A 26,905-nucleotide genomic window follows, 5' to 3' on the forward strand; every position below is an offset into this window, starting at 1 on the left:
AACTTCGTTCACCTGTAATTTGATTTTTAACCTTTTGTGGAATCTCTAAAACGGATCTGGCACCTTTCCGTCTCAGGTCTATGTATGCTAGTCCAAAGAGTGTCTCTGAATGAGGTTCACAGCCTCTTGTGACATCATTACAGGAGAAGCCCCGCCCACTCCCTGTTAAAACAGGGTAATGAGGCTGACTCATATAGCTAAAATGAACTGTTTCTTTAATACATGTTTTATTGTTCTTTAAATGTTGTGTGAATGTTTTTATGAACAAATAATAATAATGGCGGCTACTGACTCTCACTAGGCCTGTCCCCCCTGTGCTCAGACTCCTCGTCGGGCTCAGAGGAGGAGGCGGGGCCCGGTGACGACATGTCGGGCATGGAACACTGGATGAGCCGCCCTTCCCAGTTAGGCCCCGCCCACCTCGGCTCCACATCCTCCTCGTCCTCGTCTACGCAGAGCGGAGGCAGCGGGAACGCCGGGCGCCTGGCCGACTCGCTGGCGCACGCGCACATCTCGCACCTAGCGCACACGCACCTGGCGCACTCGCACCTGGGCCAGTCGCACCACCAGCAGAGCCACCTGTCACAGTCGCACCATGGTGAGTGGTCCAGGTGTTGGAGTATGACACCATTTTTCTCACTGATTAATTAATAGACAGGATCTTGTTATCTTTACTGCTGCTCAAACATCATCAAATACACAGCTGAGAACCATCACATTGTAAAGGAGATGTTTTGTTGTGCGTCCAGGTATTGGCCACTTGTCTTTGAAGAGGAAGGGTGCTCTGAGTGTGGCAGAGAACGGAGGATCTCTGCGGCGATCCTGTGAGTTTGGATCTGACATGCTGTGGCCGCCGCCGCTGGAATCTGACGGTAAGTTCAAAGCAGCCTTGAAATGTGAGTCACACCCAGGAAAATGACTACTTTTTAAGCAGACTACACGCTCAAGGATTTTTAAGCCCAATTTTTGACTTAATCTTCTGAACACACACGCAGTGAGTGAGACCTCACACCTGCTGTTTGCAGTAATGGCTTCACTTTGGAGATTCCACAGAATAAAGATCTTACAGGAACTTGCAAAAAAACAAACATTCAGGGCAATCAACCTGGTTGTGATGTGTATTTTAGATGCTGCCATGTTTGTGAGCTGTAACAGCATGCAAACATCCTATTGATAATGCTACATGAGTGATAAATATATGCAGGGAGGCCTTGATCAGGAGCAGCAAAATAATCGTATTGACACCACACACTTGAAAATATGTGGACAAACAGTCCTCGCCTCCACCACTACCCCAGATCAGGCCCAGAATTGTACAAAAAATCCTCTAGTGCGTAGCCAGGCTTAGTTATATGTGAGTGTTTTAGTTGAGTGTATTGATACTTCAAACATAAAAACAGCTCTATTTGTCCATGTCTGAGTCATGGATTGTGCTGAATCCTGCCAGACTTCAGTGATGACCATGGATGTAACCCAAATTAACTCATTGACCATCAGAACGTGTCTAATTGAGCGTGGACGCCTTAAAACATGGCTCTCAACAAACGGCGCAGTGATAAAGGTGAGCGGTGAGTCACCACTGTCTCTCCTCCTCTCAGAGAACCACTCTGCCCCGCCGGATGTGACGGGGTACTCTTCAGATTCGTCCCACTCCCACACGGAGCGTCACCACATGTCCAACATGGGGACGATTGCCAGGAACACACAGAAGTATGGCAACGCGGAGCGCATGGAGACGGGTGACGGTAAGAGTCATCGCCTCGGATGTCGCACCTTCTGACTGCGGCCTCTGAATAAAGATTGTGGTAAAAATAGCAGCTCTTTAATCAGGAAGTGAGCTCAAATTGGTCCACTGCCTTAGAGAACTGGCCAATTACACTGTTTCTGTTGATGTGAGTCCTCCTGGATTTTACCCTTTATTTTTCTGAGCAGAGCTGACGTAGCACCTTTGTTCTTTTTCCAGCTGATCAGAACAAACAACACATGCTTGCTTGATTAATCTCAAACATTTTTTCTTGTCTCAGTGTGGCCAAGCACAGATTATCAGCACTGTCTTGCTGCTGGTCAGGTCACCTCTCTCTCTCTCTCTACGGGTCTTTTTGTTTCTTTTCTGCAGGTGTTCCAGTCAGCAGTCGTGTGTCGGCTAAGATCCAGCAGCTTGTGAACACGCTGAAGCAGCCCCGCAGGCCTCCACTACGAGAGTTCTTTGTGGATGATTTTGACGAGCTTCTAGAGGGTTAGACGCCGTCCTTCTGTCTTATCAATGAAAACACACACTGAAAAAGACAGCATGTGTTGTGTTCAGAGCAACACATTGTGTAAAAAAACCATTGTCAAGAGGTGCTACTCAGAGCTGCTTAGAAATAAGTTACATTCATTCAAAAAGGCCTGTTTGGGGATGTTCATATTGCGTTTTTGAGCCTAAATGACAGCCTAAATCAAAGAGAGGAACACTGGAAACTGCTGTTCTGCTGCTGAACAGCATGCAGAGCCCAGGGTGATATTAGGACTATAAATTAAGGTGTTTTTTGAAGAGCAGTTTTTAAGCTTTGAGTGGAAAGCGCTATCTGATGCCATTATGGCAGGGATTAAGTCCCAGGTAATCCAAAATGGCAAACATGTGACACATGGGCAGCGCACTACATGTGATTTGAGACCTGTCACTCAAAATGGCCCACAGAAATAAACATGCCGAGTACAAAACTGGTTTTGCCCTCAAGTGGCCACTCAAGGAGCTGCAGTTCTTGGCATGAAAACCAGTGATGTGGTCCGCATAAAGAAAACCTGCAGAAAACATCTGTAAAAGGCCACTCAGATGTTTTAGAGGTTTTGGGTTTGGTTCTGAAAAATGTGGTAGATCTGTGCAACATCTTCTCGGTTAATAACACACTGATGGCACAGAACTGCATCGCCGTGATCACAGGGTCAGTGTCTTGCCCAAGGACACATCACCATGTAAGGGAGCCAGAGGTTGGACCACCAACTTTACAGTTAGGGGACGGTGTGCTCTATGAGCCCTTGAATCAGTGCTGAATCCACAGAGACACATGGAATAAATAACAGATGATGGGGTAGAGCCAAGTTTAAAAGAATGTTGAAGTTAAAATTGTAGGAATCTTGAGCCCAGAGATATTTGTGGATAATTACGTATGACTGCTGTTTGCTCAGCTTCCTCCATCTGTCTCTGTTTTCTGTCTTTGTCTGCCTTTGTTTCTTTAGCTGTCTCTGTTTTAGGAGCGTGTGTGTGTCCAGTTTTGTGTCATATTATGGGTGTGTTGTAAATACACGTAGAGTGGTCAGTGCTGTAAGTTTTTATGACAGTGGTTTAAGGATGAATCCACCCAAATCCCTCCCTGTCAGCCTCTGGATGTCTAAACTAGATATTAAAGAGAATCAGCAGTCCACTCACACACTCCCCACAGTATGTCTGTGCTTATAACAGGTAGAGCAAATTAATCATTTAAGTGTGATTACAGCTTCCTCACAGCTGCCTCACTCTGTCACTCTGACTTTCCACACTACAGCAAACAAACTGCACACTGATGATGACATCATCTTGTCTCTCCACCTCCAGTCCAGCAACCGGATCCCAACCAGCCTCGGCCAGAGGGGGCGGAGATGATGCCGGTGCGGGGAGAGGCGCTGGGAGTGGTCACCAACTGGCCCCCTTCCCTGGAGGCTGCGCTGCAACGCTGGGGAACCATCTCCCCTAAAGCCCCCTGCCTCACCAGCCTGGACACGGCAGGGAAACCCCTCTATGTGCTGACATACGGTAAGAATCACGGCTGTCCACATGCAATGAAGAGTTCAGATTTGTTTCTTTTTCACAGAATTGTTTTTTTTATTATAAAATGTTTCAGTGATGGTTAATACTGATGTTGTTACTGATGCCAAAATATTTTTTTTCGGTTAAACTAAGTCAGCCTTTTACATGTTCTCTTGTTTTTATAAATGAGTCTTGGCTCATTAAAACAAAGGTTATTTTCCATCAGTGTTAGTACTGAACATCAGAAAACATGTGACCATATTTTGTGAGGGTAATCCATCATGATGATGGAGCACAGGTGCATAGGAAGACAAAAGGTTCCAGCACACTGTCAGCAGTTTAGTGGAGACACACAGTTTTCATCAGGCAGTTTTAACCAATGCTTTTAATAACACATTTCCTGACAGTGTGCAAGAATGTACCTCCTTATTTCTTTCCTCTGATGCACCTGTCCACCAACTGTACACAAGACAACACCTCCATTCTCCATACATCCACACTGACCTCTTCTGACTGCTGAAAACTCCCAAACGCCATCACTTCAGACAGTTTTTTTCTTCTATCGTCTCTCAAAATAGAAGTCCAAAGATGCACACACATCCTGCCGTCTCTCTCCCTCCTGCTCCCTAACTCACACCCTCTTTTACTTTGTCCTGCTCCCTGCAGGAAAGCTGTGGTCTCGCAGCATCAAGCTTGCCTACAACATCCTCCACAAACTGGGCAGCAAGCAGGAGCCTATGGTGCGACCAGGCGATCGGGTGAGTCACTGTCTCCCACCAACACACACACACACACCAGTCTCATGTCTTTGATATTCTTCTTCTCCTGTTAGTGAAGAGGTTTTCTGTTTGGCCAGGTGGTCTGTGAGGAATCAGCAGTACAAGACGTTCATTCATTATGCCTAATTATTGCTTGTATATATTTATGTTTCATGCAAGTTTCAGAAAAGCTTCAAGTCATTGGAGCGTTTTTTTACTTGTGTCACACGTTACGTCACTGTGGGCTCATCTTTCACTGCATTATGAAATCCTGCACCTCAGTGGAAACTGCACAATCACAGCTACAAGCAGTTTAAACATGTCTTTATGCAGTATAATGCATTTACAAAGGCATAAATGATTAGACACTAGGCAGATTTGTCAGTTTAGCTTTCCTCTTAGTTTTTGTGCTTGCCTGTAGCTGGTTAGCTTAGCTTAGCACAAAGAGTTGAGGCAAAAGGAAGCATCATGGCTGTTCTGCATTATGAAAATCATCCCTAATTACCTATGGTTTAGTAATGAACACCTTAGTGCTTTGCCACTTCATCCACAGTCTTATATCTTCAAGCTCAGATTTAACTTACTCATCACCTTACAGATAAATGCTTTACAAAAGGATCTGATTTACAGCATCCCAACCCGTCTGCTGTCTTCACTCCCTCCTTCAGGTGGCGTTGGTGTTTCCTAACAACGACCCGGTGGCCTTCATGGTGGCCTTCTACGGCTGTCTGCTGGCTGAGGTGGTTCCTGTTCCCATAGAGGTGCCGCTAAGTCGTAAGGTAGGTTGAAGAAGGACACAGAATGATAGAGTACTGGTACCTTATATTCAGTGATCCATTCTCCTGGATGCAGGCTACTGTGACCACATGACTCTCCTCCTCTTCCCACACACACAGACCACCAAAGCATTCATTCATGACCCACTTAGCTTTTTTGGTTTATTTGTTTCTAATGACAGCGCAGGATAATAACTGCATCTGCTATTGGACCTCCGCCCCCTTTAATACCTTGTGTTTGCAGAAGAGACCATAATCTCTCTCTCTCTGGTCAACTTAGCTTGTGAAGAAACATAAACAGCAGCGTCTGTGTTGTGTCACTTTCTCAACTCCAAAATTTGACATTTAATGTCGGGTTATTCATTATTTATAGTGCTGCAGTAATGTTAAAGTGATACTTTTTACTGATGGGGGATGGAATTTTGAGTTTTTGATTCTGTGTGGCAAAAAAAAAACAAAAGCTGGTTTGAGTTTTGTGTGCTACAGGATCAGAGAAAAGGGGCTGTGGTGTTCTAAACAGCAAAGTTTCCCTTTAATCCTTACTTCATTGCGAGGACGCTCCTTTTTATGTGGACGTCTCAGACATACTCAGGCTGTGTATCAGTCTCAGCTGTGTGTAGATATTTCACAGGAGATTTTTCCGGTCTGAAGAGGGAGCAGAAAAACATGTTTGACATGCAAGAAACAAGCCTTACCGCTGCCCTGCCATCACAGAAAAACATATCGTCATCATTGGCTTACAGCTGTTGATCTTTGTGCTGTCGCCTCCAGGGACCTGAAACCACTGATGGCTGGAAGCCTGACAAAGAGCTCTCTGAGAGGAAGAAATATATGTTTGTATTATGTCAGTTTTCAGCTACAGTCCCCGCTCCTCTGGGAGACATGCGCTGCTTGACTTTGCAGCAATGTGGTCGGCATTGCGTTGGCATGGTTACACGGTGATTACTCGCTGCAGCACCAAATGCCTTTTGCTGCCTCACTCGAACCCCTTCCCCCCATCCTGCATTTGTGCTGCAGAATTTTCCATAAAATTGTAGTTTTTGCTGTAGCAGCAATGCAGCAAACATCTTGTACAATGTATACATGTAGAGCAAATATAACCCCCTCAGTATTTACGCTGACGGATTATTACCCGAAGGAGATGAGTCTTATTTATATATAAATTGTCTTCTTCCCCTTTCGTCCAATAGGATGCCGGCAGTCAGCAGATCGGATTTCTGTTGGGCAGCTGTGGCGTTACTGTGGCGCTGACCAGTGATGCTTGCCATAAGGGTCTTCCCAAGAGCGCAACAGGAGAGATCCCTCAGTTCAAAGGTGAGAGAGAAAATCATCAATCACAGCTGGGTTGTAAAGGCTTGATGTGGGGGAGGGGACGTCAGCCTGAGAAGAAGAGAGAGGGTGTTAATTTAAACTGAATAGTCTGGGCTGCGAACAACTTTTTAAAATGTTGTGACAAAGAAAAACATACATTTGAGAAGGTTATTTCCTTCCTTATTTATAATTAGAGAATTAAAATGGGGTAAGGGGTTAAATTAACATGCTGACAATCATCGCTCCACCTTTTTCTCTCACTAGATAAAAACAAGTCTGAATCTCATGAATCTCTGTGTCTCTCTGTTCTCTTCTCAACACACCATCTCTTTCTGTCCCACTCTGTGTCTCTCTCTCAAACACACACACACACACCCTGCAGGATGGCCCAAACTGCTGTGGTTTGTAACGGAGTCGAAGCACCTTTCCAAACCTCCCAGAGACTGGTTCCCTCACATCAAAGATGCTAACAATGACACTGCTTACATAGAGGTAAGCTAACAGGCTAAATAGTACACACACAAAGACACCAGGCACCTCATGAAAACAGAACTGCTGCCTGTGGCTTAAAAAGTGAATGTATTTATATTCAGCTATATTTTATACAGTGCACAGTTACCATCATCCTTAATTTTATATTGTTATTTTTCGTTTTATTTTATTTTGTGACACTTGTTTTCATTTAGGCATGGAGTAAATAAAAATAAATTGTTGGTTTTATGATGGACTTGTGACCAGATGCAGTTTCAGGATGTTCATATAGAAGAGTTATGATTTGAGACAATAAAAAGCAGAATGCAGGAGGGTTCCCACAGATCTGCCTGTTAATAAGCTTAACATGCTCTGGTGTCGACTGATGATCATTAAAAAATGAGCCCGATTAATTGGCCGATGAATGAATCAGTTGACCTCTAGTCATGGTAGCTTAGCTTAGCGCTGCTTACAGTCTGTGTTGTTGTGAAGTCTATGAGATGATGGAGAGGGCGGTGTACACGTTGGTGTTGACTCCTCTGCTCACAGCATGCCACTAAACACTGCCTCACCATTGTGTTGACATTTTCAGGGCTCGATGGCGTCAGCAGGTTGAGAAATGTAGTTGTACACTTTAGCTGGTCTTCTTGGATGCAGCTTTGTGTAGCCCTTTGAGGGGTGAGGTTGGTAGAAGTAGCTACTCAACATGCTAATAGCTGGCTAGTTAAGGTGCTTTAATGTCTTTGTATCATAGTATCATGGTTCCATTTGTAAATACCACGGTTATCATCTTTACTAGTATATCATGACACCCAGTTGTTTTTCCTCCTAATGCTAAGCTAAGCTAACCATAGGACCAAACATCATACTAAAATTATTGCAGAGTTTCTGCAGGACAGTGTCAAACATGATGTGTTTTTCTGTTTTCTAAAATTTTAGACATTGTGCTGTTGCCCCCATGTGACATTTATTAAATAGTATTAATCTCCTATAGCATTTTCTGATCAGACATAGACCTTTATATGTTATATTTTCATAGTTAGAATGTCGTCATTTGATGCTGCTGAAAGCGCCACTCTCCTCTGATTTCCATCACGCGCCTGTTGTTTTCCTCTCAGTATAAAACCTGTAAGGACGGCAGTGTGCTGGGAGTCACAGTGACAAGGATCGCTCTGCTCACACACTGCCAGGCTCTCACCCAGTCCTGCAGCTACACGGAGGGTAGGCTCACACACACTGACACAGATCAGTCTCTAGGTCCTGACTGAGTGATGTTAATCCTTTTTTCTCTCCGTCTGTCCCCCAGCGGAGACCATAGTGAACGTTTTGGACTTTAAGAAGGATGTGGGCCTGTGGCACGGCATCCTGACGGTAAGACCTGCCTGATGGACATCACAGGTCCTCACCCTAATTTTCTGTTTGTGCTCCACCTCTGAACTGAAGGTGGAAGTTGATCAGTTCAGATGATTACTGCACAGGAGCTTGTGCATGTAAATTGAAAAATCCACTCCAGTGTTAAATAGAGTTTTTCTGTGTATCCGTGTGTGTGCAGAGTGTGATGAACATGATGCACGTGATCAGCGTTCCCTACTCGCTGATGAAGGTCAACCCTCTGTCATGGATACAGAAAGTCTGCCAGTACAAAGGTCAGACACACACACACACACTCTCCCTTCCTGTCACTCAGCGCAATCAGTTCACTCCACTCACCTGCCTGTCAGATAGATTCAGAGCTAATGGTCTCTGTCTGTCTCTGATGTTCCCCCTGCAGCCAAGGTGGCCTGTGTGAAGTCCAGAGACATGCACTGGGCTCTGGTGGCCCACAAAGACCAGAAAGACATCAACCTGAGCTCGCTGCGCATGCTGCTGGTGGCCGACGGATCAAACCCCTGTAAGGTCACGCTCTGCCTCCACAGCCGAGCTCTTTCACTAACGGGGGAGTTTAGCGAGATAGAGAATGTCAGGAAAATGGATAAAGTCTCTCGGGACGTGGGAAACTGGGTCACTTTACAAGAATAGAGCAGAATGTGTCCGACTGCACATTTGGTACGATAAATGGTGGAGTGGGGATGAAATATAACAGCAAGAAACAAGGAAGTGATTCAGTGTCACATCCTTCACGTTCTTCTTTCATCAAGCTGCTGCCATGTGAAACTTTTACTTTTTAAAATGATCACCCAAATTAAAAAAATGTCTGACTTTTACCTCTCCAGCAGTAGGACTACTTGAATGTATCATGTGTGAAGTGTAGTTCCATCAGGAAAGCCATAAACTTTTCAATCGCAGTTCACCTTATCATATAGAAAGAGCCTCAGCTGCCCTGAAAGAAAGAAATCAGTCATACAATTGCTACTGTAACCTGATTACTTAGGTTAAAACATTTGAAACCATCAGAACAAAATGTTCCTTTGAGTGTTTTTTAATCTCATTGAGCACAATAGAGTTTTTAGAAGCATTTATGATGCTGTTTCTGGCTGACAGGGTCCATCTCCTCCTGCGACGCCTTCCTCAACGTCTTTCAGACTAAAGGGCTGAGAGGCGAGGTCATCTGTCCCTGCGCCAGCTCCCCTGAGGCACTGACTGTGGCCATCCGGAGGTAACACACACACACACAGGCTCTGAACACTGCTTTACATACACAGGACAGGCAAACATAGACATGAGCACAAATATGCAAACAGCCTCACACACACCCATGCAAACACATCCACAGAGTACTGTATTTACACAAAGATGGCTGTGGGTCTGATAGACGTGGACAAATGTAGTAGCTTCCTACTGTATAGTGTAATGTGTGTTTGTGTTTGTATTCAGGCCAGTGGAAGACTGCAGCCAGCCTCCGGGTCGGGGCGTCCTGTCCATGCAGGGTCTGTCCTACGGTGTTGTCAGGGTCGACACAGAGGAGCGCCTGTCAGTGCTCACCGTACAGGATGTGGGCACCGTCACCCCGGGAGGTATGACTCTGTGTGTGTGTGTGAGATTCAATTTGCAGGTAAAAAGAAAACAAGAAAAAAGGCTGTCATCCCAAACTTCAACACCCAGAATGCACTGGGCTCTTTTCATCTCAGTTCCTCCTTCTGCTCATCTAAGGCCAACATTAAGCTGTGTTAATCCAAAAGAAGCATGTGAAAATGAGGAAGTATGAGTTGTAGTTTCTGAGTCCACCGCATGAGGCCTTTTTACAGACTTTTGCTCCTAAATGGGCAGTTAGCAGCCAATCATTCATATACACACACTCTAATGTGTCTAAAAGTAAAAGTCTCCCCTTAAGTTATTGTATGCGCTGCTCCTCTAAAGGGTTAAACCATCAGCCTTCAGTTGTGTCATGCACTGAATAGCAAAAAATCCATTAAGTCCATTAAATCGTAAAATTACTTTTAAGGATGTGTAAATGTGTCGCCTCTCTTCTCTTTTTCATCAATGTCCAATTTCTAAGCTCTCTTTCTCTCTCTCTCGAGTTAAGTGTGCGCTGCTGCACGTTATCAAAAGCTGCAATTCATCCTAATCACTGATACACAAAGCATAAAAAAGCTTTCAGCACATAATACATCATCTGGTCAGGTCCTAATGAAGAATCAGTTGATGCCACCGACTGAGTCAGATGATTGAATGTAAACAGAATTCTCACATGATGAGGAGAAGCTCGGTCCCCTATAATCTGTGTAAACCCTGCTAATCAGACACACAGACTCCCATACATAATCAAACATCACTGTTACAAACTTCCCTCAGTGCAGCGCTCTGTTCCTGCTGCTGTGAACTTACACCACCTGGTGTTCACTGGCAGAACTACACCTAATACAGCAAGCCAGATCCACCATTCCTCACCTCCCTCACCCCTACAGACGCAGCATGCTGTGGTCATTCTGTGGAATTATTGGACAATAAACTCAAGTTTTAGTAACAACATCACTCAGAATACACTGGCACTAATTACCTGCTTAAGAAATTCAGTTTTTAACCCAGTTGCTGCAGTAGCCTGGTTTTGGTTCAGACAGCAGCAGAACAACCTACTTTAAGTCTGCTTTTGAGAAACGTGATGTTTGCCTTTACAAACAGGTGCATGTGGACTGAATTATGCTGATCATCATTTCTGCCCCTCTGTGTGAAAGAGAAACAAGGAATCTGTTAACCCTCTGTTTGCCTACCACTCCCTCCCTCTCCTTCTCTTTGTTTGTGTGGTCCGCCCTCTCAGGCCTGGCATGTGTGGTGAAGCCAGAAGGCGTCCCGCAGCTCTGTCAGACAGACGAGATTGGTGAACTCTGTGTTTGCTCCATCGCCACTGGCACGTCCTACTACGGCCTGACGGGCATGACCAAGAACACGTTTGAGGTGAGGGCGTCTACAGCTGTGCAGACTTGACATGATGAATGGATGAATGGATGTGCATACAGAGCACCATAATCACCTTTGGATGACAGAGCCTAAAATTGTATAAATATTGTAGCTAAAATAAAATGATCTGCACAGTCAAACCAACTTTTATTATACCTGCAGCATGACATTATCAATAAAAATAGGACTTTAATATCTGATTATAGTCCGGTTGCCAAGGTGACTGTGCAGCTGAAGGTCTGTGTGCTTCCTGCAGGTTTACCCTGTGAGCTCCAGCGGGGGGCTGATCAGCGAGTATGCCTTTGTGCGGACCGGCCTGCTGGGCTTCATCGGCCCTGGCGGCCTCGTCTTCATCACCGGCAAGATGGACGGGCTCATCATGGTGAGCGGGCGCAGACACAACGCCGATGACATCGTTGCCACGGCGCTGGCAGTGGAGCCAATGAAATTCGTCTACAGGGGAAGGTGAGGAAAAGTCCTTGACGGGATGTAAAGCGGTGATGTCGTTTGAAGTCAGATCTAACGTGGGTCCCATCGAAAGCCACTGAAAAACAGCCAGATGTCCAACTCTTACTGTCAGCCTGATAAATGAGCAAAACTTCCCCGAAGACTAAATCTAATAAAGTAGAGCAATAGTGGATGAATCAGGGAGGTGTAATAGAGTGAAGTTTAATTGTGTCCACAGCCACCAAGGAGAACATTCATCTTTTACCTGACAGAGTTTGATGATGATTTCTGGAGCTATTTAAAGTTTCTACTTAAGGAGAAAGCAGCCATGGAATCTGTGGACACACAGGCTGAAAGTCTCCAGCGTCTCCGATTGTGTGATCACTGCTGTGCTGTTTACCAACACTTCCTCTCATATGACCATACTTTCGGGTGTAGAAAATGCACAGAGCAGCTAACTAATAGTACGACACCCATCATCTGAGCTTTGGTGACAGATGTTTGTGCCCTCTGTCACTGCAGGATAGCGGTGTTCTCCGTGACGGTGCTGAGGGACGAGAGGATTGTGGTGGTAGCTGAGCAGAGACCAGACTCTACAGAGGAGGACAGCTTCCAGTGGATGAGCCGCGTGCTGCAGGTACTAAACCCTCAGAACACAGGAGCAGTTTCCATAGTAACAGCAAAGCATTCACTGGAAAAAATATTTTTACTGCTTCAGGACTAGAACTCAGTGATTATTTGCACTTATTTTACCTTCAGGTCAGCAGAAGGGCTCAGTCTAACTGATGTGAAACTCACTGTGTTTAAATAGCATGCCTTCCTTCATCACAACCAGAAGAATACATTTCTTCTGGTTATCTCAGGTTGAATCATTTTTTATAACAGCACAGTCTCTACTTGTAGCCTTGATGCCATGCATGATTTTATATTGCAGTGGAAGATGAACCCAATTTGACTAAACATTTATAACAAGAGAAAAACTCCCAGACTACCAGAAAAACATCCTCTCTGTCTCCTCCCATTCTCTCAGGCCATAGACAGCATCCACGGCGTGGGTGTCTTCTGTCTCGCTCTGGTTCCCGCCAACACCCTCCCCAAAACTCCTCTGGGCGGCATCCACCTGTCAGAGATCAAACAGCTGTACCTGGAGGGGGGGCTGCACCCCTGCAACGTCCTCATGTGCCCACACACCTGCGTCACCAACCTGCCCAAACCGCGGCAGAAACAGCCAGGTGAGAAAGAGGGGTGTGTTCCTTTGTAGCTCATCACTGTGTGTGTGTAGCGGTGTGCTGAATCTGTGTCTGTGTCTGTTGCAGAGATCGGCCCCGCCTCTGTGATGGTGGGGAATCTGGTGTCAGGGAAGAGGATTGCTCAGGCAAGCGGCAGAGACCTTGGACAGACTGATGACAATGACCAGGTAAGACACACACACACATGATTTAAGTGCCAACATTTTTAAGATGATGGCAGGAATAGTTGCTTAAATAGCAAAAACAGGATGTGTTCAGACTTCCCCTCAGACAAGTGAACTTTAGATACAAGCCTCATGTTTCATTTTAATGCTTTTCCTCTGTTTTATGATCAAGTTAGATTTGCAGGTAATTAAACATGGTCATGTAACGTTTCAGTCTTAGTAAATGAATATCTTCCACCTCTGTGCCTGTGGAGAAAAACAGCTCTGAATAATTACAGAACACTGTGAAGGTCAACGCGCTCTCCTGATTGAAACGTTGACATTTTATTTTGAAATAACAGCAACAATTTTGCCTTTATTAAAAGCTGCAATTGATTTGCAATCATGGATGAAACACTCTAGACAGGATGCACGCTTTCAGCTGATGAGTCAAAGGTTTTGATTGCTGCACCAGTAAATGGCTTGTAAAAAGGAAGTTTCAAGATTAGGCAGGTTGTGTCTTTGATTTATGTGCTTTAATGCGGACAGAGGGCTGAGACTCAGCAGAAACAGGAGGGTTTAAGGCATTTTTATCACTGTGAATGTGGATCATAAAGGGCCTCAGTGATGTCAGTCAATTTTCAGCTTTTCACAGATCTCATCCACATACATGTATTTGTAGTGTAGAAGTCACGTGTTAGGGTCCTAAAAATGAAACTCGTGTTTCTGTTTTTCAGTTCCTGTTCCTGTCTGAGGTTTTGCAATGGAGAGCTCAGACCACACCAGACCATGTCCTCTACACTCTGCTCAGCTCCCGGGTAACAGCACACACACACACACACACACACACACACACACACACACACACACATGCTGCGGCTGAAAATAAGGATTTTAGGAATTCAAACTAAATATTTTAACATCAAAGTAAATGAGCTTCAACCCTTAGAACCCCTCTGACCTCTCAATGTGGTACCATGAAATCACCATGCCTGACATGTGGTTGCATCAGGAAGTATAACCAAGTTTAAAATCCTGATAGTTTTTTTAATGGGAAGCTATCATTGAATATAATGTTAGTAGCAGTACCATAATAAAAATTCAGCAAGTTTTCGGCTGATCTGCATACCTCCTACAGCTGATATGCATGTTTAAAAAGATCTTTCTTAGGTGCTGTAATAATACAAATAATTAAATATCCATAGAATATGTCAAGCTCACGTTTTCACATTTGGCAACACCTATTCCTCCTCCAGGGGGCGGTGTCCAGCTCTCTCACCTGTCTGCAGCTACACAAGAGGGCAGAGCGCGTGTCGGCTCTGCTGATGGAGCGAGGAGGCCTGCAGGAGGGGGACCACGTCGCTCTGGTTTACCCACCAGGTCAGAGGCAACACACACTCTGTAATTTACAGAATGCTTATCTAGAGATTTTCACTCACACCTCCTGTATGCGTTCATCCTGCAGGGATAGACCTGATTGCTGCCTTCTACGGCTGCCTGTACGCCGGCTGTGTTCCCATCACAGTGCGGCCGCCTCACCCTCAGAACATTTCCACCACCCTGCCCACAGTCAAGATGATTGTAGAGGTCATACTCTTTTTTAAATACTATAACCCATTTTAATTATAGTTTTGGCCATATTTCTAAGAGTTGCCCTTTTATAGTTGACCCCCATCTTCCTCTTTCTGTCTACAGGTGAGCCACTCGGCCTGCGTGATGACCACGGCTGTCATCTGTAAGTTGCTGCGCTCCAAAGAGGCCATGGCCACTGTGGACATCAGGAACTGGCCTCCTGTCCTGGACACAGGTACCAAATTACACACTCAGATTCCATTTTTACCAAGTCAGCAATGAACAGTTCTCCGTGCAATACAACGAAGAGATGGTGCAGGGTGCAGGTGACGCTTAAACAGGCAGCCAGCAACCTGTCACAGCACCTTATAGCAATCTGCCAATACCAATATGTCAAAAACTGCAATTCCTTGAGTGGCCACTCGAGGCTGTCTCCAAAAGTGAGTCAATTTTCATAGATGTCCATGCTAATTTCCACCTCAAAAACATTTGTATTTTCCTGCTGTAAAGTTGCATGTTACCATGGAGGTGTATGAGAATGACCAATGCAGTTTTTAGCACTTCCTGTGTTGGCTTCATGTTCAGAAATTGCATCTTTGTCTGGAGTTATATACGATGGGAACTATTTTCAGCAGCGTATAAATACACATTGGGTGCTGTAGGGAGTATTTGTGACAGCAGGATGTTGTATGTGATTTTGAAGCATTGTATGTGTGAGTTAATGTAGGACGTGAGCTTGGTGACTTGCTCCAAATGAGCTCCTGTAATATAGAATACTCTGGTCCTCTGTTGAGCTGCTGTGAGTTCATTCTGGGGTCAGAGCTTCTGAAAGGAATCAAGTTCAACAAGCTGTCATCTTGAGTGCAGTAAAATAAATGTGTGTGTGTGTGTGTGTGTGTGCTGCAGATGACCTGCCAAAGAAGAAGCCTCCAGCCCTCTATAAGCCTACCAACCCTGATGGCTTGGCCTATCTGGACTTCAGCGTGTCCACGACCGGCATGCTGGCCGGAGTTCAGGTCAGCTCAGCGTTAATCCTCCCCTACCAAAACAAACGCACACCTGCTGCCTCCTTTACTTATTACTTTTTCATTCCAGAGGGAAAGAGCAGCAACAGAATAAACACACAGACAGTGGTAGATCCACACAGCTGTGCACGTTTTCTGTTTGAAAACTGACTTCTGTCTTTCTATGTTGTTTGTTGTTTGTCTCTGTGTGTTGTTGTGCCCCCCCCCCCCCTCTCCTTACTGTCGTCTCGTCAGATGTCCCATAATGCAGTTGGAGCGTTCTGCCGATCGGTGAAGCTGCAGTGTGAGCTGTACCCGTCCAGAGAAGTGGCCATCTGTTTGGATCCATACTGCGGCCTGGGCTTTGTCCTCTGGTGTCTCTGCAGGTTGGTGCTTTTCCACCCACTAAGGCACCATCACATGTGTAGCTATGACTGTTAAAGAGACACTACACTTCAGTGTGTGTGTAAAACACTGGAATGAATGATATGTTTGTGGCCCACAGCTGTTGAGTTGTGAGGTTTTACATGGCCCTGGTAGATACTCAGCTCTGTGCTGATGTATCAGTGTGCTATTAGACCGTGTCACGGACCTTGTCTGTGGTCTTCTATGTGGTGATGGTGACTGGTCTCTTCAGGATGAGAGTCATCTTCCAGGCTCTTTCTGCCACATTTGAATTCAGCAGACTCCACCATGCTGTTAGAAGAAGCATCCTTCACTTGTAATGTCCCTATGTCCTCATTAACCTGGAGGACACTGAAGCACAGTGGCTGGCTATCCATTCCCTGAGACAGCGCTGACTTATGATAATGTTTACATACATAAAAGAGAGACACCACAAAACACTGTGACCTCAAACTTCCCGTGTAATCACTCTGAGAGTTGAGCTGCTGCCCTCTGAGTGCTGCATGACTCAGCTGTTTCTGTCTTACTTATCAATCACCCCTCATGAAAAGCTTAACGTTTGTATGTTCTGTAAAACATTTGAACATTCACTTCACTTTTTATGATGCGGTTGTACTACAAGAAGAGACTTTGGGTGGTAATAATAATAATTTATGAGTCTCCAAAGTCTCTAAAACTGAAGTCTTGGATCCACCTCTCAGGTCTGGCTGCTTTGAAATAAATAGATCTTGGCAGCACCAGAGTTCTGCTGCTAAACATCTTCTGCTGCTAAATCACCACAGCTATGAGCATCTTTCACCGTCTCTTTAAAACAACAATAAGTCACATTTACATATTGTTGTTAGGAAGACTGAGGTTACATCTCATTTTTAACAGTACTGATGTTTGTGTAATAGTCGCTCCGTGCTTATTTTGTCTTCAGTCTTTTATTGCACTGTGAGCCACACATACACTGACGTGCTGTGTTCTTGTCTGCAGTGTGTATTCCGGCCACCAGTCCATCCTGATCCCTCCGGTGGAGCTGGAGTCCAACCCGGCTCTGTGGTTGCTGGCCGTCAGCCAGCTGAGGGTGCGAGACACCTTCTGCTCTTACAGCGTCATGGAGCTCTGCACCAAAGGACTCGGCCTGCAGACGGAGGCTCTCAAGGTCAGCAGCACCAGTCAAGAAAAGTCTTTCTAGAGAGGAATTCAGCTGGAAAAAATTAAGAATATAACTGAGAAATAGAGTGAAATAAAATAAGGTTTAAAATAAAAAAAAATTAACCAATAAAAACAATTAAAAAAATAAATAAAATATGACATTAATAAACTTGACTATAAATAAATGTAGAAAATACAAACAATAAAATCATGTAAATAAGGCTGATATTGTCTAAACACCATCCTTAATCTAAAGTCAGGGAAAGTTTTGCTTTAAAACTTTTCAGGAAAAATTATGAACTAAACTACTAATAGTCCAAATTATAAATATTATAGCTTTTTTATTTTAAAAAATGAGGTGAGGTGTACCTTTTTCTATTGGATTCATCAAAAATGTAAGTTTTAGAAAAGATCCTGTCTGAAACCTCCAAGCCATACGTCAGTGCAGGTGGACTGCAGCTAAATATGAAGCTCCAGATAAACCCGGCGCCGCCTCTGAGTCACTGTAAGAACACAGACAGCAGCTCTGACGCTGCCTCAGCTCGCTTCACTTGTCCTCTGCAGGAGGCGTCTGTCCTCTGGCTCAGCGGTAATAAACTCTATCTCCATCTGCTCAGCCTGGGGCCACATCTGATTGCTGGAGTTGCAGGCGCCTCTGATTGGTGGCTGATGGAGTTAATTTTAGTGATTATCTGTCTTAAAGTCTCCATGGAAACTGTTGGCCAGACGCAGTGCTTTTCACAGAGGAATAAAAAAGTTACAGAACCAGAGTAACATTTCTTCACCTGTAACCCAGGCTCGGGGTCTGGATCTGTCCCGGGTGCGGGCCTGTGTGGTGGTGGCCGAGGAGAGACCCCGCATGTCGCTCACGCATTCCTTCTCCAAGCTCTTCAAGGACCTGGGACTTCACCCGCGGTCTGTCAGCACGGCCTTCGGCTGCAGGGTCAACCTGGCTATTTGCCTGCAGGTAAAACCGGACCCTGCAAACATTAAACAGCTTCAAATGTTTAGTTCTACAACACTTTAGTGTGATGATGTTGGTTAATTGATCAGTTAATCACTATGTCTGCACTGTGATTGGCTACAGGGCACTTCAGGACCGGACCCCACTACTGTGTACGTGGATATGAGAGCGCTGCGCCATGACAGGTTCGAACAGTCAGTCCTGTCAGCATTCAATTTTTCCCGCTGTACAAACATGTGAGACACGTGTGTGTTAATGTGTGTTTCAGGGTTCGATTAGTGGAGAAGGGCTCCCCCCACAGTCTGCCATTAATGGAGTCTGGCAAGGTGAGTGTTATTACTTGTGCATGCAGTGATGCGCTGCTGGTGAGCTCGATAGAACAGATAAAAGCTGACAATTAAGAAGTGAATGATCAAGTCATGCTGAGATGTCAGAATAAGACATAGACTGAGTGACAGCAGGACTCTGTCTGCTTTGGGCTGAACCTCCTCCCACACTCAGTGAGTCAAAATAGGTCTGAGACTGTGACGAGCCTTCAGAGATTCATCCTCCCTCTGTCTGTGGGAAATGATGGCATCAAGTCTGTCAGGCTTTTATAGATCCACTTTTACATAAAGGACTTCTCAGGAGCAATTAAACATGGTGCCAGTGACATTCTGCAACCATTTTAGATGTTGTTACCACTTATCATCCTCGTAGGTGCATAAGCAGTCATCATTACAGCCCAGTGGTCTGGTTACAGTGACTGTCAGTCTGTTGGACTACACGTGAGACAGCTGAACTCTCGTTGAGACTGTTGAGACCACATTCTCACAGAGCAGCAGGCCTGAAGCTAGAATATGTGTAAACCGCATAGCGGTTAGCATTAGGGCCAAATAATCATCATCTGTCCATAGGATATTGTTCCACAAGTGTTGTAGGCTGTTCAGATGCAGTTTTGTGGACCTCAGTGCATCCATGTGCTTTGTAGACGGAAGAGTCTTTCTCCTGACAACCTTTCCAAACAAACTGTTCAGTCCTCTTCTCTTTGTGCTGTCAAGGACATTAACATTGAACATGCTCAGTGAGGCCTGTAGGCTCCGACGTGTAACTCTTTAAACTCTGTTTTTGTATTACTCTGATCACTGTGTGACACTGGGAGTGTCGAGTCTTTCCCTGGCTGTTACAACTGCACGGTCTAAATGGAGTGAATTTGCTGGGTCGTACACTCCTGGGACGAATAAGCTGTCTTGAATGTTTTCTTCTTGTGAATAATCGTTCTCACTGCGGAATGTTGAACTCCAAATAGTTTGAAATGGTTTTAGAAGTCTTTCCAGATTGATGTGAAGCAGTAGTTGCTCCTTTAACGCCTTTGTTTATGTCTTTCCCTCTTGTCATTGTGTTAACACACAGCTGAATGCTGCAGAGCAGCAAACTGTCAAAACATCTGCTTTTATAGAGGTCTGCACACTATCCAGCAGCACCTGCTGCAGCTCATCTAATTAAATCCTATGGAAGCAGTGAGAGGGGACATTTAGTATTGTCCACATTATTTCTTCTTGGCTTCATTTTTGATAAATAAATAATGGTACAGTGACCCACTGCAATGATGTTTTTTTCCTATGAAAGGATCAAAAGAACTAAGGTTTGAACATGACTGTAAGAAAACACTTAAGACAGGGTGTGCCCACTCATTACAGACTGGCAGATGGCAGAGGAAGAAAATATCCTAACCTGCAGTACGGACTCGCCCACAGTCTCTAGTTATTTTTAGAGCAGATTTAAAAACAACACATGTTGCCTGGTGGTTTAAGAAGAAAAACTATTCTTTCTACAGTTTCTGTTTATCCATGAACATACAGCAGTCTGACGAGAAACGTCAATGACCAACATCAGATTTAAGCTCATACTGGTGACTGGAAATGATTCTTCTGGGGCTGATCCACTCATTCACATAATGCATCAGCCATGATCATGAGGTCTTAATCAAATGTCCATGATCTCTAAGCCTTGATTGGCCAAACCCTCTAACAAAATGTAAAACCTGGACCTGTGTTTAGACCTCTCTTTGCCTCATAAAGACAAAACAATTGCAGCCAAGAAGTCTTGTCACCCCTCACTAAATACCGAGTCCTCCTGCGGCGGCTAGAGTCCGCTGCTTTAATCCAGGAGCAAATTACCTTGTGCTCAGACCTTCCAGCTGAGCAGCACTTACTTCGGTTTCATTACAGAGCTCTTAGCAACTGAGCGAGCTCCATCAGCGAGGTCAGCAGGAAGACCGACAGCAGAGCACAATGTCTAAATATATAACAGACCACTCTGCGGTAATTGATTCTGTAACTCTGGATGAGAACATTTGCTGACATTGTCTTGTTAAAGTACCTGTGAGATGGACGAAGTCTGAGTCCAGGAGACGATGTTACACATATTTGAGCTGCTAAAGGAGGGCAATCATTTAAAAACTTTCAATATGAGCTGTCGTTTCAGTCTCAAACAAGGATCATGTGCTGGTAAGAGTGGCAAAGCTGCAGTTTTCCAAGTGGACACTTGAGGGCTAGGTCTTAAAGTGGGTCAGTCCCCGGAAACCTGGTTAAAACGTCCAACATTACAGAAATGAACATGTTTGAATTGTGTTAAGGCTTGAAGTTATGTGTTAAGAAAGGCTCGCTTTGATTGACAGGTAGGCGGAGTCACAGCTCATTAGTCATCAGCTCAACTCGCGCTCCTTCTCCTTCTCTTTGCTCATTTCTGGATTACCTGGGTGAACTCAGGTGACACCAGGATCGCAACGACCAGCGCCTCCCACTCTGAGCTTCTTTAGGAAACCTGTGGGTGATGTCATCCATCTTTTATTTAGAGTCTGTGGTTCAGATACTCCCTGACTCTGCTGACTTTTTCCAGCTTAGATCCTTGGTTTTCCGTGAGACTCTCTACGTTTGGATGGATTGTTGTGACATTTCTTCCACACTTCTATCATATTACAACAGCTGCAATTAGCACTGTAAGCTGATTCTGTATCTGTTAATTAACATGTTGCTCATCTTTGTTGACTTCAACACATCATTCCCTTTAATTTGATGTTTAACAGACTTCACAATGCAATTGCAAAAACCGGATGTGTGAAGCAGCAATAATCTCCCTGATCTTTTCTCGGAGCTTGATGAGCTGTTCCTCTTCCCCCACACTGACACACAAAGAAGCAAGGACGTCACGTTTCAGGGCCGGTCATCGATCAGCGCGCTGTTGATTTTGACTCACGGTGTGTGGGAGGAGGAAAGAAGTCAATCTATGGCTGTTTGTTTGTGTTTTGTACACGGAGAAGCCTCAGAGGGCAGGAATCTAATATGTCAGATCTTTAAAAGGTGATGCTGTGGGGTAAACACTTGTGTCTATTTATGGAGGTGTATTCATGCTGGAATCAAAGAGGAGGGAAGTGGTAACCATAGAGACTGATTTTACTGTTTTTATTTTTTTCCTAGATCCTGCCAGGAGTACGCATCATCATCGCCAACCCAGAGACCAAGGGGCCGCTGGGAGACTCTCATCTGGGAGAGGTCGACACATCCGTCTCTTTTCCTTTCTCCTTGGTTGCTTTTCTTCTTTTATTTCCTTTCCTTTCTTGTTCTGACTCATTTTGTTGTCATTGTCTTGTTTTTACTTGCAGATCTGGGTTCACAGCGCTCATAACGGCAGCGGGTACTACAGCGGATATGGCGAGGAGGTCCTTCAGTCGGACCACTTCAACTCCAGACTGAGCTTTGGAGACACTCAGACAGTTTGGGCCCGGACAGGCTACCTGGGCTTCCTCCGCCGCACCGAGCTCACCGATGCTAACGGAGGTTATTTCTCTCTTTTTCTCTTTTTCTCTCTTGTGTTCCGTTGTCGTCTGTCCAGGACTAACTGTTCATTTTTGTGTGTCTGCTGGATCAGAGAGACACGATGCTCTGTTCGTGGTTGGAGCTCTGGAGGAGGCCATGGAGCTGCGGGGGATGAGGTACCATCCTATCGACATCGAGACCTCCGTCATACGTGCACACAAGAGCATCATGGAGTGGTAGGTTAAAGCCAACATAATGTTAAGAAACCAACCAACAAATGTAGAAACATTAGTCTGGAATGGTCAAACTAAACTTAAACAAGAAAGCTGTTGCAGCACCTAATTTAGCTTCTTTCAGCTCATCGTTTTGGTTTTAGAACACCTATGTCACATTAGTACAAGCAGCACTAAGCGCTGTTAAACAGACATTAAAAAGAGAACAGTTATTGGTGATTAAAGTTGAGTATTTAGCTGCTAAAGAGACCAAAACAAAAAAAAATTGTATATAAAACACAATGTGTTCTCATGTTTGTGTGGAGTTTTCTTTCTCTATGTGGCTAAAATATTATATATATATATATATATAATGGCATAGGTAGCTCATCATTTCAGCCCATAATGTTGTAGCTTCCTGTAGCTTTCCAAAAAAAAACATGAATTTTACATAAACACAGCTGGAACAGTAGAACACATGACACATGACACATGACTTGTCTTCATCAGCGCGGTCTTCCCCTGGACCAACCTGCTGGTGGTGGTGGTGGAGCTGGAGGGCTCAGAGCAGGAAGCCCTGGACCTGGTTCCAATGGTGACCAAGGCGGTGCTGGAAGAGCACTACCTGATAGTGGGCGTAGTCGTGGTGACAGACGTCGGTGTCATCCCCATCAACTCGCGCGGCGAGAAACAGCGCATGCACCTCCGCGACGGCTTCTTACAAGACCAGCTAGACCCCATCTACGTGGCCTACAACATGTAGCATGTGTGTGTCTGTGCGAGCGTGTGAATGGTTCTGTGTGTGTAGAGAGAGAGAGAGAGAGCGAGCATGCGTTTGTATGCTGTGCATATTGCTATTGTTGTTCATTTATTTCCCCAAATCAAGATGTACTGTATTTTTGAACCTGCATATGGTGTGGTCTTAAGTCGTCCGTTTTCTTTAAAGTCGTGTTGTGCCGGTGGGTTGATTGGCTGATCGAATGGTTGATTGACTCTTTGCTTAGTGGTGTTATGACCATTTTTACACCCCCACTCAATCTTGTGACCATTACCCAGAGCTCGTCACTGTAGGAAGCCTTAGGGGAACACTGTGTACGGTGGGGGGGCGGCGGCTCCGGTCCTTTTTCAAAGGGCTTAGGAGGCAGCAGTAGAGAAAGAGAACAATACTAGAGGCTGTATCTGTGTTTTACTGGTCGACCGAAAAATCCAGATCTGTGGTATTATTTCAAATTAGAACAGGGGCAGCCAGATTATTGTAAAAATATAAATATTGTACATAGACATAATAATCTATATGGAGAGGTACTTAAAACACAATGAGGTGTAGTAGCCCCTATATGCAGCTCTCTCCACCCGCACCCTCTGTGTGTGTGTGTGCAGAGTGTGTGCGTCTCTGTCTTGTGAGTGTGAGTGTGTCCATCTGTCTGTGTCAGTGGGAGACAGGGACGTTTTATGTGGTTTCAATGTGAATCAAACGCTGGTTTCAAACAGCGAGACGATCAACAGCTGAACAGGAAGAAAACGTCAACAAAATAAAACTGCACGTGTGTTTCCAGCATCCAGAGGAGAAAAAAAACACACACACACTGATTCCTCTTTTTCTGGATGGACGTTTGGTCTTTTTTTATAAAGTCATTAATTTGAAGTTTTCATCGAAGCGACCTTTCAGTTTGTGAAAAGCACCCAAAGCATCTCGTCGAGCAAAGTGCACTGTGTGAATATAAAAGAAATATATATGACTATTTAAAGGGAGTTTTAAGGGAAAATCTAAGGTACAACAGCCTCTAGGTGCTGCTGCTGCAGTTCTGGTACAGTTACAGCATTTAAATCAGAGACAGAAAAGAAACTAATTAGACTAAATGAGCAGCGCTGTTAGGACAACTGAGGAGGCGGACGATGATTAATGTCAACAAATGATGTAAACTGGATACTTAAACCTCCTCAGACTCTGTGCTGTATCAGTTTGAATTTGCAGTGGAGTCGCTGGTTAGGTAAATGTAGGTGGAGCTGCAGCAGCACCTGGAGGCTGCTGGGAAACGAAGGGAACTCCTCATAAGGTTTACATAGAAAGAGCTTCTATTGTAGCAATAATCCCCAAGGATGCTCTTTACTGCAGGGATTCATCTCTGTCTGGAGATCAATAAAGCTAATGATCGATCCTCTGACTCAAACCTCAAACCCCCAGCTGTGACTTATTTAATGCTGTCTGAGGGCTGATTGATAAGTCCATGGCTTAAGGTAGAGGGAGAGGAGCTGCAGAGCTCTCATTACACCTTGCACCCCCCAGTCCTCCGAACATTCAAATTAGTATGAAAGCTAACTTCAATGCTTCCTTGCACTCTCTCGGCAACAAATAAATCTTTGTTATCTACTCTGATTTTAAGTATTTAAAATAAATCTTTGTGTAGTTTTACCTACGTCCACTAGGCGGTGCTCTGAGCTGCTATAATCCCCAGTAAAGAACATCCTCTGGGCTTTGGTACAACAGCTACCAGCCTATGTGCACTGACTCAAATTAATGCTATATAAAGATTTTAAGATAAATAATAAAAGAACTATATGAAAAGTTTTAAAAAATAACAGTTTATCCCAAGACTCTTGGCTGACTGTGGATAATGGGAATCATCAAACCTGTCAGACCGCAGGCTGTATAAACACATTTTATTCAGAGTGTTGATGTTATTTAGAAAAGAAGTCATGTTTGTTTCCCTCCCTGTGGATAAATCATGTGTGACATCATCTCATCACTCTTTTTTTTGTTTCATCATTTCCCTTCACAGAAGAAAAAAAACTTTATGCATATCAGAAGTTGCTTAGCGCTTGGCTAACTTAGCAGTTTGGGTTTGTTGGTAGCAGCGTAGCGGTCATGTTTCAGTCCCTGTGTGTGTGTGTGCATGTGTGAAGAATCAAGAAGGAAATCCCATCAGAAACCTGGAGGACTCTGTGTTCGGGCTGGATGGGAGAGAGACTGCACGGCGTGTGTGTGCTTGAGTGTGTATGTGTGTATATTGTATGTAAATAGTGTTGATTTTGTACGGTACAAGTGTGTGTGACTTGTTTTGTACACATGATTAAAAGATTAAATGACACTTTTATAAGAGCCTGCTATTGGCTCACCGTCACACTATACAGTGCAATAAAGTGCTTTGATTGGCTAAAACTCAGACTGGTCTCTATTGATTGATTGATTGATTGATTGATTGAGTTTTCTCACTGTTAAAGTTACATTTCATCGCCCCCTCTGGCAGTCAGAGTAATTACACTTTGAACAGATGGGCACATCTACAGGTGAACTGGCTTCCTGGTCACAGCCCATGGGATAAAAGCTAAGCTAACTTAGCTTTGAGAGCGATCAAGTGAAGTGCATTCTGGGATTGCCCTGCACTTTTGAGTGAATTGAGTGCAGGAGCCACATAAACAATCAGTTCATATGGTTTATGGCCAAAAAGATGCTTATGATGCATGAAGTGCTTTTAGTTTGTTTTCATGATGTTTTAAATAAACTCAAACTGTAAAACATGTATAGTGTTGAATTAGTTCCTGAAGCTTCTACATTTAAAGTTGATGTCACATTAATGAATTTTGTTATCAGCAGTCAATATGGATTAACTAGAAGACTGCCACCTGAGGTGGACAGGTACTGTTCTCCTGTGTTTGTCTCCAAATATGGTCACTTCCTGCACCTTAATACCAGGAAGTAAATCAATCCTCCAAACAGGATCTCAAACAGTAACAGGTGACATCACGTTCAAAGCTGAAGGGGTCTATAGGATTCTCCCATAATATTAAAAACAATACATTTGAATATTAAATATATTTAGAACAGTTTTGAGTACAACTTTAAAAGTCCTCGAAGACATGTGTGGAATGATGGGTTAATCATGAGGGGGCCCACCAGCTGGGAAGAGACGCCTCCACATCCACCTGGCCCCCGTTCATTTTGACCAAAGGGGCTGAACAGAAGAGAAATATAGACTGACAAGTAAAATATGTAACAGCACTGATCTGTAATGTTCTCAAATAAAGAATCAATGGCCTTAAAATGAGTTTTATATTAAATGTCCTTGTGATTTATGATGCTGCCATCTGCAGGGTTATTAGAAGTTCCATTAGAGTTCCACAAACAGCCAACAGAGGGCAGCACAGGTCTGTCTGTGCAGTGTGCTCTAGTAACATCTGGTCTTCTATAACATTTTTTTTTACAAAATCATCTGTTCTTTGCTCGGGAGAATTTAAGATGTGACTTCATCATCCTCCACCAGTGGAATACTATGAAGAATGAGGAACCATGACAGAAAATGGCAAAGCTGAGAGTTTATTAGGGCTGAACGAACATGCCAACGGACCACACTTATAATCTCAAACCCAAAGACCATTGAAGGACTGATGTCAGAACACACAGGCCACCCGGCTGCTGTAAGAAAAAACCTGCACCTGTCGTCCACATGAGCCGTCTAACTATGTACATCATGCAGTTTTCTCGTGCTTCCTGCATAAAACACTGAACACTGAAGCAAATTTAATGGACAAAATGTGTGATCTACAAATTAAAGA

General features: G+C 44.3%; 1 protein-coding gene across 5 annotated transcripts in view; it reads left to right on the top strand.

The window, feature by feature from the left end:
• Positions 1 to 25,360, top strand: part of LOC114453152 (disco-interacting protein 2 homolog C-like) — a 38,016-nt gene extending 12,656 nt beyond the window's left edge. For 4 of the 5 annotated variants that reach the window (XM_028432857.1, XM_028432858.1, XM_028432861.1 and 1 more), the window contains 34 exons: positions 302 to 598; positions 750 to 872; positions 1,599 to 1,745; positions 2,117 to 2,236; positions 3,575 to 3,772; positions 4,433 to 4,524; positions 5,193 to 5,303; positions 6,491 to 6,614; positions 6,994 to 7,103; positions 8,201 to 8,303; positions 8,389 to 8,453; positions 8,635 to 8,728; positions 8,854 to 8,973; positions 9,564 to 9,678; positions 9,897 to 10,036; positions 11,278 to 11,414; positions 11,674 to 11,882; positions 12,387 to 12,501; positions 12,895 to 13,096; positions 13,181 to 13,281; positions 13,995 to 14,075; positions 14,514 to 14,637; positions 14,723 to 14,844; positions 14,953 to 15,064; positions 15,736 to 15,845; positions 16,089 to 16,219; positions 17,217 to 17,385; positions 18,175 to 18,345; positions 18,466 to 18,527; positions 18,611 to 18,668; positions 21,801 to 21,875; positions 21,986 to 22,160; positions 22,252 to 22,375; positions 22,862 to 25,360. In XM_028432857.1, coding sequence (XP_028288658.1) covers positions 302 to 598; positions 750 to 872; positions 1,599 to 1,745; positions 2,117 to 2,236; positions 3,575 to 3,772; positions 4,433 to 4,524; positions 5,193 to 5,303; positions 6,491 to 6,614; positions 6,994 to 7,103; positions 8,201 to 8,303; positions 8,389 to 8,453; positions 8,635 to 8,728; positions 8,854 to 8,973; positions 9,564 to 9,678; positions 9,897 to 10,036; positions 11,278 to 11,414; positions 11,674 to 11,882; positions 12,387 to 12,501; positions 12,895 to 13,096; positions 13,181 to 13,281; positions 13,995 to 14,075; positions 14,514 to 14,637; positions 14,723 to 14,844; positions 14,953 to 15,064; positions 15,736 to 15,845; positions 16,089 to 16,219; positions 17,217 to 17,385; positions 18,175 to 18,345; positions 18,466 to 18,527; positions 18,611 to 18,668; positions 21,801 to 21,875; positions 21,986 to 22,160; positions 22,252 to 22,375; positions 22,862 to 23,114 — 4,490 coding nt within the window. In that variant the 3' untranslated portion in view covers positions 23,115 to 25,360. The remainder of the gene's footprint in view (positions 1 to 301; positions 599 to 749; positions 873 to 1,598; positions 1,746 to 2,116; positions 2,237 to 3,574; positions 3,773 to 4,432; positions 4,525 to 5,192; positions 5,304 to 6,490; positions 6,615 to 6,993; positions 7,104 to 8,200; positions 8,304 to 8,388; positions 8,454 to 8,634; positions 8,729 to 8,853; positions 8,974 to 9,563; positions 9,679 to 9,896; positions 10,037 to 11,277; positions 11,415 to 11,673; positions 11,883 to 12,386; positions 12,502 to 12,894; positions 13,097 to 13,180; positions 13,282 to 13,994; positions 14,076 to 14,513; positions 14,638 to 14,722; positions 14,845 to 14,952; positions 15,065 to 15,735; positions 15,846 to 16,088; positions 16,220 to 17,216; positions 17,386 to 18,174; positions 18,346 to 18,465; positions 18,528 to 18,610; positions 18,669 to 21,800; positions 21,876 to 21,985; positions 22,161 to 22,251; positions 22,376 to 22,861) is intronic. The other variant, XM_028432860.1, reaches the window with a different exon arrangement.
• The last annotated feature ends 1,545 nt before the right edge of the window (positions 25,361 to 26,905 follow it).

The sequence above is a fragment of the Parambassis ranga genome, chromosome 20 (assembly GCF_900634625.1).
Source record: "Parambassis ranga chromosome 20, fParRan2.1, whole genome shotgun sequence".
Lineage (NCBI taxonomy): Eukaryota > Metazoa > Chordata > Actinopteri > Ambassidae > Parambassis > Parambassis ranga.